Source organism: Chionomys nivalis, chromosome 5 (genome assembly GCF_950005125.1).
Source record: "Chionomys nivalis chromosome 5, mChiNiv1.1, whole genome shotgun sequence".
In the NCBI taxonomy this organism is placed as follows: Eukaryota; Metazoa; Chordata; class Mammalia; order Rodentia; family Cricetidae; genus Chionomys; species Chionomys nivalis.
The window spans coordinates 23,098,372-23,115,687 of record NC_080090.1 but is presented as its reverse complement, the minus strand read 5'-3'; the positions used below and the strand labels follow the sequence as shown (position 1 = coordinate 23,115,687).

The 17,316-nt window shown below is 47.6% G+C and overlaps 1 protein-coding gene and 2 non-coding genes across 3 annotated transcripts; 2 read left to right on the top strand and 1 right to left on the bottom strand.

The window, feature by feature from the left end:
• Window positions 1–2,319: 2,319 nt before the first annotated feature.
• Window positions 2,320–6,450, bottom strand: LOC130874294 (low affinity immunoglobulin gamma Fc region receptor III-like). The gene is made up of 5 exons (XM_057769419.1): window positions 6,333–6,450; window positions 5,643–5,663; window positions 4,724–4,981; window positions 3,538–3,792; window positions 2,320–3,021 (listed from the first exon to the last, which is right to left on the bottom strand). The coding sequence occupies exons 1-5, from the start codon at window positions 6,415–6,417 to the stop codon at window positions 2,837–2,839; spliced, it is 804 nt and encodes a 267-aa protein (XP_057625402.1). The 5' UTR covers window positions 6,418–6,450; the 3' UTR covers window positions 2,320–2,836.
• A 5,639-nt stretch (window positions 6,451–12,089) lies between these two features.
• On the top strand, window positions 12,090–12,161 carry Trnag-ucc (transfer RNA glycine (anticodon UCC)). Its single transcript has one exon. It is a non-coding gene; the product is annotated as a tRNA-Gly (tRNA).
• A 359-nt stretch (window positions 12,162–12,520) lies between these two features.
• On the top strand, window positions 12,521–12,592 carry Trnae-uuc (transfer RNA glutamic acid (anticodon UUC)). The gene has a single exon. It is a non-coding gene; the product is annotated as a tRNA-Glu (tRNA).
• The last annotated feature ends 4,724 nt before the right edge of the window (window positions 12,593–17,316 follow it).

Sequence of the window (17,316 nt, the reverse complement as noted above, 5' to 3'; positions counted from 1 at the left end):
ATATCGGATATGCGACCCCTGTGAGGTTCCTTCGACACCCCCCAAGAGGGTCACAGCCACAGGTTGAGAATCACTGCCCTAAGGCTGATGTGAGTTCACCAAGCAGTGAAAACGGCTTTACTTCCCACAGTCTGAGGTTATGAAGATTGAGTCTTTTTATTGTGCCCCATCTATTTTAATTCAGAACATTCCATTTCGACTGTCTGATGTTAGACTTATATTGAAATTCAGATTCAAAAATGCCTTGAAGAAGATGCCGGATCTCTCTCTCTCTCTCTCTCTCTCTCTCTCTCTCTCTCTCTCTCTCTCTCTCTCTCTCACACACACACACACACACGGCTTCACCAGGGAATACAAACCCGGTTCTCCTAAAGTGATACAGTCTAGGGGTCTTGATCAAGTTTGTTTTCTCTGACAGTTAAAGAACTAAAAGGCAAGAAAAATCAACAGGTAGTGGTGAAGAAACCGCAAGCATCACAGACAGGAGCAGCAAATGAAGAAATGTGTTTATTGGAGGTGAGGACACATACGTGCTTCAGAGGACACACAGAGAGAAAGAGCCTCCTCACAGCGCGAGGGGGGCGGGGGCTCGGAAAGCCGGAAAACCTAGCCTCTTCTAGAGAATCAGAGTTCCCTTTTGCAAGTTCTCAGTCTCTTAGATAAAAGAACCTAAAAGCAAACTCATAAAGAAACTCAAGGACCGTTTCATTAGAATTTGAGGGAAAACCACAGAGTGGGCCCCCTGCAAACCCCAGAAGCTGCCGGGAGGAGGGAGATGGACAAGCCGTGCCTTTTGAGATCAGCAATGGAGGTCTGCAAGCAGCTATAAAAGGAGGCTGGAGGTCATCAAGAAAACAGTAAGAAAGACAGGTGTCACCGGCAATCACACTTAGGATTCTGGTCAGCATCTTAAGAGAAGATTAAAAAAAGGGGGGGGGAGGCTGGAAGCACACGGAGCGGGGGGGGGGGGGGAGGCTAGGCATGGTGGCCCTTGCCTTTAATCCCAGCACTCAGGAGGCAGAGGCAGGTGAATTTCTGTGAGTTTGTAGGCCAGCCTGGTCACATAGGAAGTTCTAGGACAACCAGGACTACTTTTCTCAAGAAGAAGAAGGAGAAGGAAAGGGAGCAAGAGGAGCAAGAGGAAGGAGAGAGAGAGAGAGAGAGAGAGAGAGAGAGAGAGAGAGAGAGAGAGAGATTGCTCTGATTGATGATAAGTCCAAAGGAGAAAAACAAAGCAGGAAAGGAGCATTAAAGGCGTGGTGGCGCACTAATCCCAGCACTCGGGAGGCAGAGGCAGGAGGATCTCTGTGAGTTTGAGGCCAGCCTGGTCTACAAGAGCTAGTTCCGGGACAGGCACCAAAGCTACAGAGAAACCCTGTCTCGAAAAACCAAAAAAAAAAAAAAAAAAGGAAAGGAGATTTAGGAGTGTGTTACAGGAATAAGGTTACACTACTGAAGAATCAAAAAGCCCTTACTGATGGCATTTGAATAAAACCTGGAAGGACATTATCTTAGCCTTCTTAGCCTGTTTTCCGTTGCTATAGAAAAGCATATGAGACTAGGTTCTTTTTTTTTTTTTAAAAAAAGCTTTTTTAGTTCACAGTTACAGACACTTTAGTCCAAGTTCAAATGGTGATCACATTTGCTTGGCTCTTTTGTGTCTCTCTATGCATGGCAGACAAGAACAAGTAAGGGCTTTGGTGAGAGAGAAAGCGGCTCAGCTGCAGGGTGGCTTCACTATTCCTCCTGGAAAGCATCAGTCTCTGCACCGTGGAGGCACAGATCAGCCCTTGCCATCTGAATGCCGCATCAGTCTCTGCACCGTGGAGTCACAGATCAGCCCTTGAGACTGAATGCCGCATCAGTCTCTGCCGTGGAGGCACAGATCAGCCCTTGCCATCTGAATGCTGCATCAGTCTCTGCACCGTGGAGGCACTGAGACTGAACGCCTCCCATCGGTCTCCACCTCCTAGCACCACTGCCTGAGGATCAAGCCTCAACCTGAGTTTTGCTTGGAACAATTCACGATTAGAGCAAGGACGAGTGCACGGTGAAACAGGATGCGGGCCTCTGTAAGCAAGGGCACCCCTGAAACGGAAAATGACAGCGTGTGGAAGTGCAGGTGCTGCCTTCAAAGAAGAGCAAACAGGACCAAGAATAAGCAAGGAAAAGCAGAAGGAAATGAGCTCAGAGCGGCAAGATCATGTGATAACATCTTGGAGAACATTGAAAAGTCTTTAGATTTCCTTCTAAGTACAAGGGAAAGCTTTGCAATTATTTTGAGCAAAAAAATCACAAAAAGGAGATCCTTAGCCCAGATTGATTTTTGTTTTATTGCTGGAGGTAAACTGAATAAGAGTTCTGCCACCATTCTTTTTTCTCCTTTTCTTATTGAAAAAAAAAATGTACATTTTAATTTATTTTGTGTAGAGAGAGACGGTGCGCCTGTCGTGGTGGGTGGAGATCAGAGGAAAGCTTTCAGGAATTTGTTCTCTCCTTCCGTCATATGCGTCCCAAGGATCAAACTCTCCTCTTGTTGGCAGGCTTAGCCACAGGTGCCTTTTCCTGGTGAGTCATCCAAACACACACCTATACACTCCCCACCCAGCCTACTTTTCTTGAAATAGATCCTACTAAGTTGTCGGATCTAGACTTGGCACTCACTCTGTAACCCAGGCAGGCCTTGAAGTGATGATCCTCCCGCCACAGCCTCCTAAGTAGCTGTAATTACAGGACCACACATCAGGCCTGGTCCTAATTTGCTTTCAAAGGAAGGCTGGGGGAGGGGGGCTGAAAAGATGTTGCCGCCACTGCTGTTCTGCCATGCGGTGAGATGTCATTTGCCCTCAGGAGCCTGACACTTTTTGACTGACAGGGATTTCCTCCAGTCCTCCACCGGGGTTTGAAGCTTTCTCCGTAAATAGAAATAAAGGCCCGTGTCCACTGCAAACAGGAGGAACATCACGAGGCAGAAAGAGATGTGGTACCAAAGTAGAGAGATGGCAAGTGCATCTGCTGAACCTGGTAGGAGAATCAGAAGAAATGAGCCATTAAGACAGTATTCAGAATAAACTGTGAGGTCCCTAGTGCAGAGCCTTTGTAAAGTCACCACACCAAGTACTTAAAGTAAGGACAAGAGCAGATAAATAAGTCAGGGAGCCTTAATGGACTTCTTAATCTCTTGGTCTTCCCCCATATGTTGATAAATCTGAATTTCCTAAAGAGCGACCACAGCCACATCTGTATGAGATACAAGAAGCGACACTTCAGCTCTTAGGGATGTCTAGGGACGAGAGAACCCATGCACCAATGACAGGGCTCTGTTTCTCTGCTGCCCCGCAGTCCTGCCACCCGCCATCCTCAAGAGAGGAGCTCTGGGCTGAGCCCACTTGCCCTCACCTGGCAGGGCCTTCACTGCTCTCCTCTTTGCTCCCAGCCCAGTTTTGCTGTTGTGACATTCCTAGAGCTCCACGTGGGACTGTAAAACTTTAGCCTTTGTCTGTCTCCTCCTCTTCCTTTCCAACAGAGGCCCCGTACCTTGGACAGTGATGGTCACAGACCTCGACTTCTGTCTTTCCTTTCCTAGGTATCCTGTGCAGTGGTAATCACCGCTGTGGCTGTGATTTGCTTTGGAGATGGAGAAGGTGCCATTGTACTGACGATATTTTATAGATTTTCCATTCTGGTATAATGTGATCTTGTTCAGGGGTTTACTCTTCCAGCTATGGCACCTCAAGATGATGGTTTCCCCTTCCTTAAACACCAGTTGAGTGGTCTGGAGTAGCAGCCAGTCTGAGCGACACAGAAAGACCATCGGACTCAGAGGGCCTGGGCTCAGCTCTGAGACCCAGTCTGAGTGACACAGAAAGACCATCGGACTCAGAGGGCCTGGGCTCAGCTCTGAGACCCAGTCTGAGCGACACAGAAAGACCATCGGACTCAGAGGGCCTGGGCTCAGTTCTGAGACCCAGTCTGAGCGACACAGAAAAACCATCGGACTCAGAGGGCCTGGGCTCTCTTGCCTTGGCTATACTGTATATTACAAATGGGGGGCACACAAAAAATAAGGATTTTCAATATTTATACTATAAAGAAACGAAAAACATGAGGTCATACCTAATCCAGTTTAAGAACCAAACAATATATACACACAGCAAAATGTCTCACCATGTCTTTCGCAAATATATGTCATTTTATACAGCAAACAAAAAAAAATAGTGTCAAGTTTTTAAAATGACTTTATAAGCTTTTACTTCAGTTGGGGATAAAAGTCATCACACAGCCTATCCCTATCTACATGATTGACCCTTCACCTCTGGCCTCGGTTTCCAGATTTCAGTTCTTCCCTTGGAAACCTCACTTCCTGTCTCCTCACACCTGTCAAGCCTGCTCCTGTCTTTGCAGGCCTCCTGGCCTCCGGTCTCCATGCTTCCCCACACTACCATCACGAGAGTGATGTTTATGAAGCAGTGACTTCCTTCTGTTTCTGTCACACCAGCCTTGAACCTCTTGCTCAATCCGGACTGAGCCAGATAACAGCTGTCCCCTCCGACAGTACTAAGCAGAGTGGGTCAAAAGGGAAACTAGTGATCAAAGGTCTTTCCAGCAAGTTCTCAGCGATGCTTCCCAGAAACCAGGCCACCCCTTTTCTTGTAAACTTCTGTCCGGTAGGCAGAGCCCCATGGCCTGGTATCCCAGCTCCTCCCTGGGCCCGTCTACTAACCGGCAATCACTTCCAGTTGTACAGGGTCGCTGAGGATGTTCTGCTCCAGTCTGCACTGGTATTCTCCACTGTCATTGACTGTGGCTTTAAACGTGTAGTTGGGCCGGACCTGGCTCCAGAGAGAGCTCCCATTGTGGAGCCACTGGGTTGAATAGTTCCCGGGGTTGTGAGTCCCTTCGCACTTCAATGTCACACTGTCTTCCTTGAGCACCTGGATCCATGGGGGCTCTAGTTTCACCACGGCCTTTGCGAGATCCGCTGAGAGTGAGAGAGCAAAAAGGAATGTGAACAAGTAAATTCTGAGAGACGGAGGATTTCAAAGGAGAGCCCAGGAGCCAGAGAGTCCCTGTCATTGACCCAGTAAAGATCTGGGAATGCAGGTGGATATCTGGGAGTTCGAGACCAGCCTGGTCTACAAGAGCAAGTTCCAGGACAGGCTCCGAAGCTACAGAGAAACCTTGTCTCGTAAAACAAAAAAATAAAAAAATAAATAAAAATAAAAAGATGTGGGAATGATAATGATGACTCACGACTGTCATCTAGCAAGGGAAAGGATGAAGCATTTACGAGCTGACTGTGATATATAATTAATTCAAGACCACTTGTGGGCAACTTAACAAGTCTGTTTCAAAATAAATTTTAAAAGGGTTATAACTCAATGGTGGAAGCATGTATAGCACGCCCCAGGTCCTGGGTTCAATCTCTAAACCATTAAAAAAAAATGTGTACTTGTGCTGGTCTCTTTCCCTTGCATTGTTGGAGAATCCAGTTGGAATCTAACTAAAGATTCCTCCAGGCCCTGTTGTGAGAGAACTACTCAAGTCTGCTCCTCGGTAGAAGAGACTTTTCCCTACAAAGTAAACACAGCATTTGATGGTAAGGAAATAGCACCATGAAAACAAGGGACGCACAGACTTACCAGTCTGCCGGTCTGCAAGAGCTGTAAATGAGAAGAGAAGGGGTCAGTGTGGAGCAGCAGCCTCAGGTAAAAGCAAATAGGATTGTGTATAAGGAAAGTCGGAATGGGTTTGGAGCCTCTTCCCCCACTTCAAGAGTCTGTTTCTAGTTATCTATCTCTCATATCCTTCTCGCCTCATTCTGTCAAGGGGTTGCCATGGCTGCAAAACAAGTATGAATGTTTTGTGCAAGAGAGACTTCCCAGCAACTGTAAAGGAATCTCTGAATTCTGAACTTAAAAAATACTAGGGCAGTAAGAAATTAGAATCCTGTTGTGACAAGGTATCACTATGTAGCTCTGGCTGGCCTAGAACTCACTCTGTTGACCAGACTAGCCACTTGCCTCTGTCTCTTAAGTGCTAAGACAAAGGTAAGGATCACCACACCCAGCTCTTTTTCCACAGGGTTCCACGAAGCCAGGTTGGCCTGGAATTGGAACTCACTATAGCGGAGGCTAACGCTGAACTCCTGGTTCCCTTGTCCCCACCCTGCAAGTGCTGGGATTATAAGCAGGTACCATCAGACCTGAGTTTCTTGCCTTTTTAATCTCCCCCAGCTTCTAAACCAGGTCTGTCCCGTGCTGGCCATGTCTCTGGAGTCCAGACTCTAGGAAAAGCTGAAATCACTTTATTTCAGAACGACCCCTACTCACCGAACAGCAGGAAAATTGTCAGTGGCTGAAGGCGCCATCGGCCACCAGAATGTCCATTCTGAAACATCTGTATCTCCAGAGTCATTCAAGAACTGGGCCAGAGTCTGAAGGGCTTTAGGAGACAAACTAAGAAAAGAGGAAGGAAATGGACTCATTTTCTTGCCTAACCACTGTAGGTCAGCAGACTCTGGTTCTGCTAACTTAGCGATTGCTGGTCAAGCAAGATGTGGAATCTACTTGACAGACAGGACTGTCTACGTGTAGCCACTTGCTATGCCCTTGGGGAAAATCCCAAGCTACTGTTTGCTGGTGAGGAAACTGGGGGAGACCCTAGAAAGCAGAGGGCATCTCCTTTTAGTGCCTGGGGCCTCAATTTTGTGTTGCTCCCACAGTCCCTGTGCCACCTCACAGGTCAGTGCAGTCCTAAGGGAACTTTGGCAGAAGTGAGCCAGGTGAGATAACCCGAACAGGTTATTGAAAGTCTCATCAAAACAACAAAGATCACTTAAAAGTAAGAAAACAGTCCAAGAATGTCCCTATTCTATATGCAAGAGTCTGACCTTGCCCTCCACATACTTAAGAAAGTTGTTGAGCGCTTTTGGTTTGGTTTGGTTTTTGAGACGTTGTCTCTCTACGTAGCCCTGACTGACCTGAAACTCACTATGAGACCAGACTGACCTTGAACTCACAGAGACCAGCTTACCTGTGCCACCTGAGTGCTAGGATTAAAGGTGTGTGCCACTATGCCCAGAACAAACACAAAATTTTTAAGTATAAAAAGTAAATTTGTTAATAAAGAAACTGCAATAGCATAAATGCTATTCAAAAGAGGAAAAAGCTGGCAAGATGGCTCTGTAGGTAGAGGCACTTATTGCCACATCTGATGGCTTGAGTTTCACCTCTGGAACCTACATGGTGGTTGAAGAAAACTGATTTTCTCTGTGCTCTGAACACACACACACACACACACATTAAATACAAGTTTAAAAAAACATACTTCTTTTGGTCTATATACTCATCGTCTACACACTACTGAGGCCAAATATGTGGGAGGTAGGGATAGTTTTCATGCCAAACAATTCTCCAACACCATCTGGGGTCCTACAATTTCAACTCAGTTCTGACATTACCTCCCTGGAATTAACATGATTGTTTCACAGAGCAGATAAAGAAAGTCAGGAAACTTAAACATGCCTGTGTAGTTGTCACATAAGTTGACAACAGAGCCCTTGTGTGGGTGAAGGCTGGCTGTTTGATGATCTTTCCTTTTGTCGTGTCTCAGGATAGTCATCCCCCCCCCCCGCAGAATTGTTAGTGCTTTATAACCTTTGTCCCAATGTTTCAGTATTTCACGCTTATTTTGGCGTTCCAATATGGAGCTCGAATTCCCACATAGGGCCTGAGAAAGCTGGAAGAGAAAAAGAAAACAAAAGAAAGAAAGGGGGAAAGGATGTGGCTCCTTTAAGAGGCTCTGTTGTATTGGTACACTAAATAGAAATGGCAAGCTAAGTAAAAACCGCATGCCACAGTGTGGGGCACCAACTTCCTAGAGCTAGGGTGGTTGAACGCAGCTCCCAGTTGAACACAGCCTCATGGGGTATAAAGTTCTGCTTTCATTGATCTGAGTTGGGTGGAGTCAGTCGCCAATTCAAAGCCACTTAGCAGTTTAAAGGTTTGGCTCACAAGGCTAAAGACACACAGGAGAGACAGGTCCAGAAAGTGTGGGGGGGGACTCTAAACTACAGTGTGTTTAAAAATGATGGTAGGCTTAGGAAAGAATAGAAAATGGGTATAGACAGTCTTAGAAATAAGTGAATAATTTAGAAATAATAAAGCCTTTAAAGAAAGAGTAAAGTAATATAAAAGAAAAAAAGCCACATAAAGGTGAAAAATGTACAGGGAGTCAGGTTCCTGTATGGTGCTGTGTTAACGTTGAGTTTTTTCATTGCTGATGAGAGAACAAAAGCTGCTGAGAGCCATGGGACTGTGAAAGGGGCTGCTGAATTCAACCAGCCTAGATCCTTTATGGATGCCTTAACTTTAAAATGGAAGTCAGAAAATGCATTGCATTGGGAAGGGGTTGTGGCGGCTGACTGGTCCCCAGCCAGCGGTGTGGGCAAGCAGCGAGTGGGAGGCACAGATGCTGCAAGTCTCCGGGACTGCTGGGTCCCAAAAGCAGCCAGTCCTGAGCAGGGATGGTGCACAAGACCATGCGGTAGGTCTCCATGTGACTGCGGCCGGCAGGCAAGAGAGACGGATAAACACACCATACAGAGTAAAGTTAGACATTTATTAGAAGAGGAGAGAGAGAGAGAGAGAGAGAGAGAGAGAGAGAGAGAGAGAGAGAGAGAGAGAGAGAGAGAGAGAGAGAGAGAAAGGGGGGAAAGCGAGAAGGGGGAAAAGGCAGAAGCTGCCTCTCCAAGAGAGGGATGGAGAGAAAGGGCTGAGGTTGCAAGCAGGAAGAAGTGAGCGTGGCTTGTCTCTTAAAGAGACAGAATTTCATTGTAAATTTGTCATCATTTAGGGGGAATATAGGATTAAAAAGTGTAGGCCCATATTTCTATATGGTGTGACAGCCAGACTCTAATTAAAGCCATAGGCCCCACCTGAGGTGGTCACATAGATTTCCAGACAGGCTGTTGCTGCCCTAACAAAGGGTCAGGATATCCTTTCTTTGTAATTTGGAGGATGCCTGATAGAGATGTTAATTCAAGCCTACCTGCCATCTAGAGTACAGAGCACACAGGTAGTTGTGGACATGACTAAAAGCCATTCAACTGATTACCTAGAAGACAGAATGCTAATGTATTTACCCCTCAGTTTACACTTTGGTATAAAGACTGTTTGGAGAATAAACAAGGAGGAATCTTCAGGATGTGAACTCAGGACTTCATGAGGGACCACAGAGAATCTCCCTCCCGATAAAGCCATATGAGTTGTGTCTTTATTCATGTGCCTCCACGCAAGTCCAGAAAGATAGTTTATATTGGGGTCTGGTCAAGAGAAATAATTTATGGTCTGGGTGAGCACTGGACCCTGACAAAAAAAGACAACTATTAACATCAAATATTTTACATTGGTATGGATCTTGGTATATTGATACAAATTTAAAGTTATTTTTGTTATACTGTATGTATGTTTCTACTCTTGTTTTGGGTATTGTGCTATGTAGCTCATTTAAAAATGTAATGTATAATGAAGAAATGCAGGTTAGTAGTTAGTCATCTATAGTAAACTTGTAGTCATTAGGTATGATTTTAAGCTCATACAGAGATATGTTTTAGATAGGTGTTCTTTAAGCATTTCAAAGATCTACAGAATATAACATTTAAGATGTTTAATAACCTAAGGATTTTCATGCCAGTGAGACATGTCTGCTCCTAACAGCACCAGTTTACTTCAGAAAGGATGATGGGCATCAAAGAACCTCCATATGGAGTTTGTTTTGTTGTGGTAAAGCTGGCCATTTGGGCAAGAAACAGACCTTGCCTTGACTGCTGGCATTATGCTGGACAAACTGGACAAGCAGGACACAAAGGAAAAAGACTGCCAAACTTTGCCAGGACAAGGTTGGACCATCCTTCAAAATTCCTGCTTCACAGAAAAGTCTGTCAGATATTTTAGGTCTGTAGGCTGAAGATGGATGCCCCAACATTGCAGAGGAACCTTGGGTGACTATCCAGGCAGCCAGATGTCTGTTGTTTTGGAAGTGGCTTGTAGTACAGTTCCTGTTTATGGGTAATAATATATTCTTCTGAGGTCTTTGATGGAGTTGAAGATAGATTATTATAGCTATACTTTTCCTTAGTTATTATAGAAGGTAAATTAGGTATAGAGCTTTGGACTTACCAAGAAATGATAGAAAATGGAGCATTTTCTTTAATTTGACACATAGAAATAGAATGAATATAAATATAATTCTTGATGATTGTTCTTACTGTATATAGTCTTACTATATTAAAGTTAAAATCTTTCTTTTTATTTAGACAAAGGGGAAATGTGAAATATTATTTTAGCTATGTAAATATTGTTACATCTGTTTATGTTGTGGAATATTACTTCAACTGTGCAAAGGTGTATTACATTTGGTTATGCTGCATTTGTTTAATGACACAAGTACATGTTACATTTGTTTATGCTGTATTTGTTTAATTGTGTAAAGGTGTGTTGCTGTTTCACCTTGCCTGCCTAAGGCACCTGATTGATCTAATAAAAAAGTGAACGGCCAATAGCTAGGCAGAAGAGGGATAGGCAGGGCTGTCAGGCAGAGAGAATGAATAGAAGGAGGAATCTAGGTTCAAGAGAGAAGTGAAGAAGGGATAAAGAGAACCAGGGAGAGAGAGACACACATGGGGCCAGAAGTCAGGCAGTTGCCAGACAGACGTGGAGACAGCAGAAAAGGTAGATAAAAAGAAAGAAAGGTAAAAGGCCCAGAGGAGAAACACAGATAAAGAGAAACCGATTAAAATAAGAGCTAAGCTAAGGCCGAGCATTCAAAACTAATGATTTGAGAGCTGGCTGGTGGCCCAAGAGAAAGCCTGCTATATTTTTAAATTTCCAAAAGCCTACATATATTGTTTTGCTTCTAACATATTTCAGTTTAGACTCAATTTTAAGTATCTCAAGGGGGGTGGCTACTACACGTATTATACATCAAATATATAATCCTCTCACGATCTCCGGTGTCTTTTCTGTCTGTTCATTACTACTCTTTTTGTCAAAGATTTCATTTAGAAATATACCTAGGATTCCAGGAATACAGCACTTTTAGGCTCGTGCCTAGTATTTGCTTCAGCCTACAATATTCAAGTCTGCTGCCTCAAGTCGGTGTCCCTGGAACACCCAGTCCAAACACTCCTGGACACAAAAATCCCTACAGGACGAAATCCCTGTACCTTTGGAAATGTTCATAACACACCACTCAACCCCCACCCGGCGCGGGGCCGCCCAGGTGTCGCACCAGCCTCTCCTGCTGCCAATGGCGAGGTCCGCAGTCTCTTCACACCTCTGGCGGCAGGGGGCAGATACTCGGTTGTCACACAGGGCTGCAGGTCCTGACATGGTGGGAGGGGCGTTCCCACGGAGTCCGCGAGGCTTTTGTGTTTGGTTGGCACTGGAGGCTGGTAGGCCTGTCAGAATGGGGCCAGCTTCACAAAAGCAGGGGTGCCATTATCCTCTTTAGTATAGTGATGAATACTCTTGCCTGTCACGCGGGAGACTGCGGTTCCGTTCCCCGACGGGACAATTTGCCTTTTTTTTTTTTTTTTTTTTTGGCAGCCCCGGGACCTTTGAACCTTGGCCACACTCCAGGTCCAGAACTGAGTCCTGCACCCCACGCGCTCCGCTCCTGTTTCCAATCTGCAGAGAAAAATGCACATTGAGCATTGGATTAGTGGAATGTTCTACAAATGTGTGCTGAACCCATTCAGTCTATGGAGTACAGCTCAAATCTATTGGGAAGGGTGTGCTGGTGGTGCTGATGCTGGTGGTGGTGCTGGTGATGCTGGTGATAGTGATAATGATTATGAACCCTGTCCAAGGACCCTATTCCCTGTGGCTGTAGTGGCGTGACCTGCCAGACCAGAATTGTCAGGAGGCACGAAAAGGAGAGGACCTCGGATAACCGGGTGCAGGGCCAGAGCCAGGATTGGGGTTGCAGTCAGTGTCAGCGTGAAGAGTACACAGGGTGTAAAGTGCTAGGAAACCCCGACGCCTTTGCTGTCGGCTAGCGGCTGTGCACCAGACACAGTCGGTTCGGCGTTGGTGGTATAGTGGTGAGCATAGCTGCCTTCCAAGCAGTTGACCCGGGTTCGATTCCCGGCCAACGCACAGTATCTGCCTTTTGCCAAGGTTCTGTCCCAAGATTGCAAGACCTGTCTGTCAACTGTCCAAACGACAAAACAACAGGAGGATCCTCTAGACATTTTTAGAGTGTGGCGAGCCACGGGAGAAGGGACAGGCCAGGCGTATTACTGGAAGGTGGCGCGGAAGCCACGGAGGGCACCCAGCAGCTACAAGGGCAGGGAAGAGCACTGGCAGGCGGCTATGGCAGGCTGCGATCTATCACATGGGTGCCGAGTGACAGCGGTATATTGCCCGGCGGGCGGCTGGGGCGAGCGGCTGGCAGTCAGCTTAGCAGATTGGCTGAGATTCTGCTACAGGCTGGCCCGTCGATTGCTACGTGTTGATCCTTGGTGGTCTAGTGGTTAGGATTCGGCGCTTTCACCGCCGCGGCCCGGGTTCCATTCCCGGTCAGGGAAGCTTTTCTTCCTTTCGACACCTCGACCCCTTGCGTGCCAACACCGAATCACCTTTCCACGTAACCATATCACCTTTTGCCCATCAGCGTCGGTGCGACACACTGCTGGCGTCTTTGCCTACGGACATCTCGCCACCTCGCCCCCTTCTTGACACCTGTCCTGCCCTGCCCTGTACGGGGGGGCCCCACTACCCCCACATCACCTCTCTTACCTTTTGCTCAACAGCGTCGCCGCCAGGCCCTGCTGCTCCGCTCCACTCTTACCTACACCCTGACTCGCAACCCAACAGCCTGCAGCCTCACTGGCGCTCCCTACCCGCACACTCACCACCCTTTTCCTTGCTTCCCACTCATGCCCACCGTCTTTTCCTGCACACACCAAATCCTCGGGCCTGTCCAGCTAAGCCCTGCTGCGGCCCAACACACCCAGCCTACACACCGAACACACACACACACCGCCACGCAGCGCTCCCGCGCAAGATTCTAACACACTCATAGAGCCCACTGAGTCTCCACCCCACTCTATCGCCTGCTTTTAGGTCTCCAGAAACCGTCTTGCTCGCCCTACCTGCCACAACTGCATCACACGGTCCCTGGGACCTTTCCTCTGCTCTTCACAACTGAGCGCCGTCTTCAAACAAATACAGTGATTCCTTCCAGTCTACAGTGTGTCTGTGTGTGTGTGAGTATATGTGTGTGTCTGTAAATAGTCTGACTATCTGTCTGTCTGTCTGTCTGTCTGTATCCTGTCCTTCACTGTGTGTATGTGTGTTAGCTTAGGCATGTATATACATATGTATGTATGTACGTATGCATGCGTATCTTGCAAAACTCCAGGGTCTCTAAATGACCATTTATATTGGCAGTGTTGGTGTGGGATCGGGAGGAGCGCGAGTGTCCGTCCGTGGGTGGGGGTGCTCTCTGGGGTGGTGTTGATTCCGTGCTGATAACAGACAGGCTGGATGGGAAAGCACCTGGTGTGGTTGCTAAGCTTCCGCATCGCCATAGGACGCACAGTGCCCGACCCTAAGCCCGTTTTCCTCGAAAGCCCCCAGAGCGGCTTGGGGGAGCTGAGGCCAAGCCTGGCTGTTTTAAGGCCGCTGTTTCTGCGGCTCCTTTTGTGCGCGGGAAAGCGGTGCAAGTGCCTGTATGAGTCGGGAAATTGGAGCAGAACCTCTGCCCACCTAGGTTTTGGGTCCGTTGGCGGGTGGGTCCCCTCGGTCGTGACCCTGTCAGCAGGTCCGGGGCACGGAGACAGATGATGGTGTGCTTACCGCTGGGTTCAGCTCCGCCTCGATGGGAGCCATAGTCTGTGCCCACCAGGGTGTGTGTGGGGGGGAGGGGGCAGACACGCCTTTTTCCCACCCGCCCTCAACCCATTCCCGCCCCGAAGCCTTCCCAATAGAGGATACGGAGAGACACCCGTTTCGAGCTGGATCTGGGAAGGGTCTGTCCAGCAAGCTGCCGGGGCAGTTGTGTGGCTCCCATGAGACGGCCATGGGAAAAAAGACACCGGAGAAGCCTACGCTGGCAGGTGTCCGAATGGGGCCATCGCATGCCAAAGACGAGGATCCACGCTGGCCTCTGTGCTCCCTGGTTTCTCCTCAGCTCGGCCCTTCTTGCTGGAAAGAGGGACTCTGCTTGGAGAAAAGGTCTCTCTAGCATGTGCCTGCGATGAACGATCGAATCATTACCGTGGGACAGACAGCACACAGAGGGGAGGGATGGTGGTTGGGGTGCGGGGGCGTGCCATCCTTGGGCACGTGGTCCTGAGGTGTAGGGCAGCAGGCTGAGCAAGCCAGGTGGGAGCACCTCCCCCACCGACAGCTACCTACCGCTTCAGGTCCTGCCTCTGCTTTCCTACCGGGGCTGCCCTCTGTGAGGGACTTAGGAGCCCAAGAAACCAACACTTCTCCGCCCAAGCTGCTTTTGGTCGTGGTGTTGGATGGCAACAATCCCAAGCCTGACTCAGACTGAAATCGGTACCAGGAGTGGGGTATTGCTGGGACAGAGCCGATCCCGTGCTTCGGGATGAAAAGGAGCTCTTGGGGATGAACAAGAAAGGAATGGTTATGGTTCAAAACTCGCCGGCTTCTGTGCCGCCTTGGGGCAGGGTCAACCGTGCTGCTTGTTTCTGGAGAACTTGACAAAACCCTGCACTCATCTGGGAGGAGAGACTCTCAGTTGAGGAGATGCCTCCATGAGATGATGAGTGGTCTTTTTCTTTCCTTTTTTAAAATTGATATTCGGAGAGCTCTACATTTTTCTCTGCTCTCCTCCCTGCCTCTCCCTTCCCCCCTTTAACCTTCCCCCAAGGTCCCCATGCTCCCAAATTACCCAGGAGATCTTGTCTTTTTCTACTTTCTACTTCCCATATAGATTAGATCTATGTAAGTCTCTCTCAGTGTCCTCATTGTTGTCTAAGGTCTCTGGGATTGTGGTTTGTAGGCTGGCTTTCTTTGCTTAAGGTGTCAAAACCACCTATGAGTGAATACATGTGATAATCATCTTTCTGTGTCTGGGTTACGTCACTCTAAATAACGTTTTCTAGCTCCATTCATTTTCCTGCGAAATTCAAGCTGTCGGGTTTTTTCTTTCTTCTTTCTTTCTTTCTTTCTTTCTTTCTTTCTTTCTCTCTTCCTGCTGTGTAGTACTCCATTGTGTAAATGTACCACAATTTCCTTACCCATTTTTCGGTCGAGGGGCATTTAGGTTGTGTCCAGGTTCTGTCTATGACAAACAAAGCTGATATGAACATAGTTGAGCACATGTCCTTGTGGCACGATTGAGCATCTTTTGGACATATACCCAACAGTGGTATTACTGGGTCTTGTGGAAGGTTGGTTCCTAATTTTCTCTTTCTCCCACAACCTCTCCAGCATAAGTTGTCATGAGCGTTTTTGATCTCAGCCATTCTTTCAGGCATAAGATGGAAACTCACAGTTGTTTTGATTTGCATTTCTCTGATGACTAAGGATGTTGAGCATTTCCTTAAGTGTGTCTCAGCCATTTTAGATTCCTCTGTTGAGAGTTCTCTGTTTATGTCTTTACTCCATTTTTTTTATTGGATTATGTGTTGTTTTGGTGTCCAATTTCTTGAGTCCTTTGTATATTTTGGAGATCAGACCTCTGTCCGATGTGGGGTTAGTGAAGATCTTTTCCCATTCTGTAGGCTGTCATTTTGTCTTGTTGACCGTGTCCCTTGCTTTTAGAAGCTTTTCAGTTTCCGGAGGTCCCATTTATCAATTGTTTGTGCTGCTGGGGTTCTATTTAGGAAGTGGTTCCCTGTGCCAATGCGTTCAAGTGTACTTCCCACGTTCTCTTCTATAAGGTTCAGTGTGGCCGGCTTCACGTTGAGGTCTTTGATTCATTTGGACTTGAGTTTTGTGCATGGTGATAGATAGGGGTCTATCTTCATTTTTGTACATGTTGATATCCAGTTATGCCAGCACCATTTGTTAAATATGCTTTCTTTTTCCATTGGATAATTTTTTGCTTCCTTGTCAAAGATGATGGGTCTTTAGTCAAACATGTAGGGTATTGTCTTGATTCACAAGTGGTGTGGAGGGCACATGAAGGGAAGGAGGTGGGTGGTTGTCTCGTACCGGATAAGAGAGCCAGTAAGCAGCCCTCATGCTAGTCCTCTGCTCCAATTCCTGCCTCTAGGTCTCCCACTCCGCCCTGCTTACAAGCCCCAAACCCCAAACCCTTGTCCCCTAACGCCCATGAACTCCAGTCCCACCTTCCCCACCTTTCCCCACTTCCACCAGTGTGGCACTTAGGACTCCTAGGAAGAAATAAAACTGTTTCACCTCAAGGTTTCTCTAAGTCACACATTTGATCAGAATATGACGTGATCCTGGTCCCTACTCAGAAATAAATGTGCAGGAAACACAGCAGAAGGTCCCAGGACCTGCTAGCGGAGATCAGGCTGTCTCTGCTCCTATCCATTTCCAACGTCCCCTTAACTCAACGCCTACAACCTCAAAACCACCACCACCAGCAGCATCAGCAGCAGCAGCCAGGGTACAAACCCCATCTCCAAGTCACCACACTGGCTCTCTCTTGCTCTTGTTTGGCTACCTTGTTAGAGCTGTGACTGCCGACAAGAGTCAACTGAAGAGCCCCTCTTGGTTCTGTTCTTGGGTTCTCTTTAGATAAAAGAAAAAAGCTGCGGTGGTCACGACCACTCCCACTCACCATTGTTTAGGCTGGTCAAGGACTGACAGGTGGCAGAGGGCAGTCCGTCTCCTGTGGTGAGACAGGCCCTTTCTCTGCCGGTGGGCGGTGGTTGAGTCCGGTGAAAGTTGAGTGAACGTTTTCCTTCGTGGTACCCACCCACCGCAGTCCAGCACAAAGATGATTAGGACCGCAGGAAGGGACACACGGTCCAAGGCTTGGGAGGCCAGAGAAGGTGCGCAACACAGAGTCTGTGAACACCCTGAGCTCGCTGGAGCAGGCTTTGAGCCTTGCCGGTCAATTGGGCAAGGATAGGGAAGCTCCCTGGACAGACGACTTGCCAATGAGCAGCCTGCACGAGCCTAGGTCTCAGAAGGTCAGGGGTCTCAGTGCGGGACCTGTGAGGAAGAGCCATCTTGGCACAGGAGGACCTTCGCTGGAGTTGCGCATGATTGTGCCTCTCGGGCCAGCGAGGCGTCGACTTACCTGAGTTTGTGTGTGTGTGTGTGTGTGTGTGTGTGTTTCTGGTGGGTGTGTTTCTGGTGG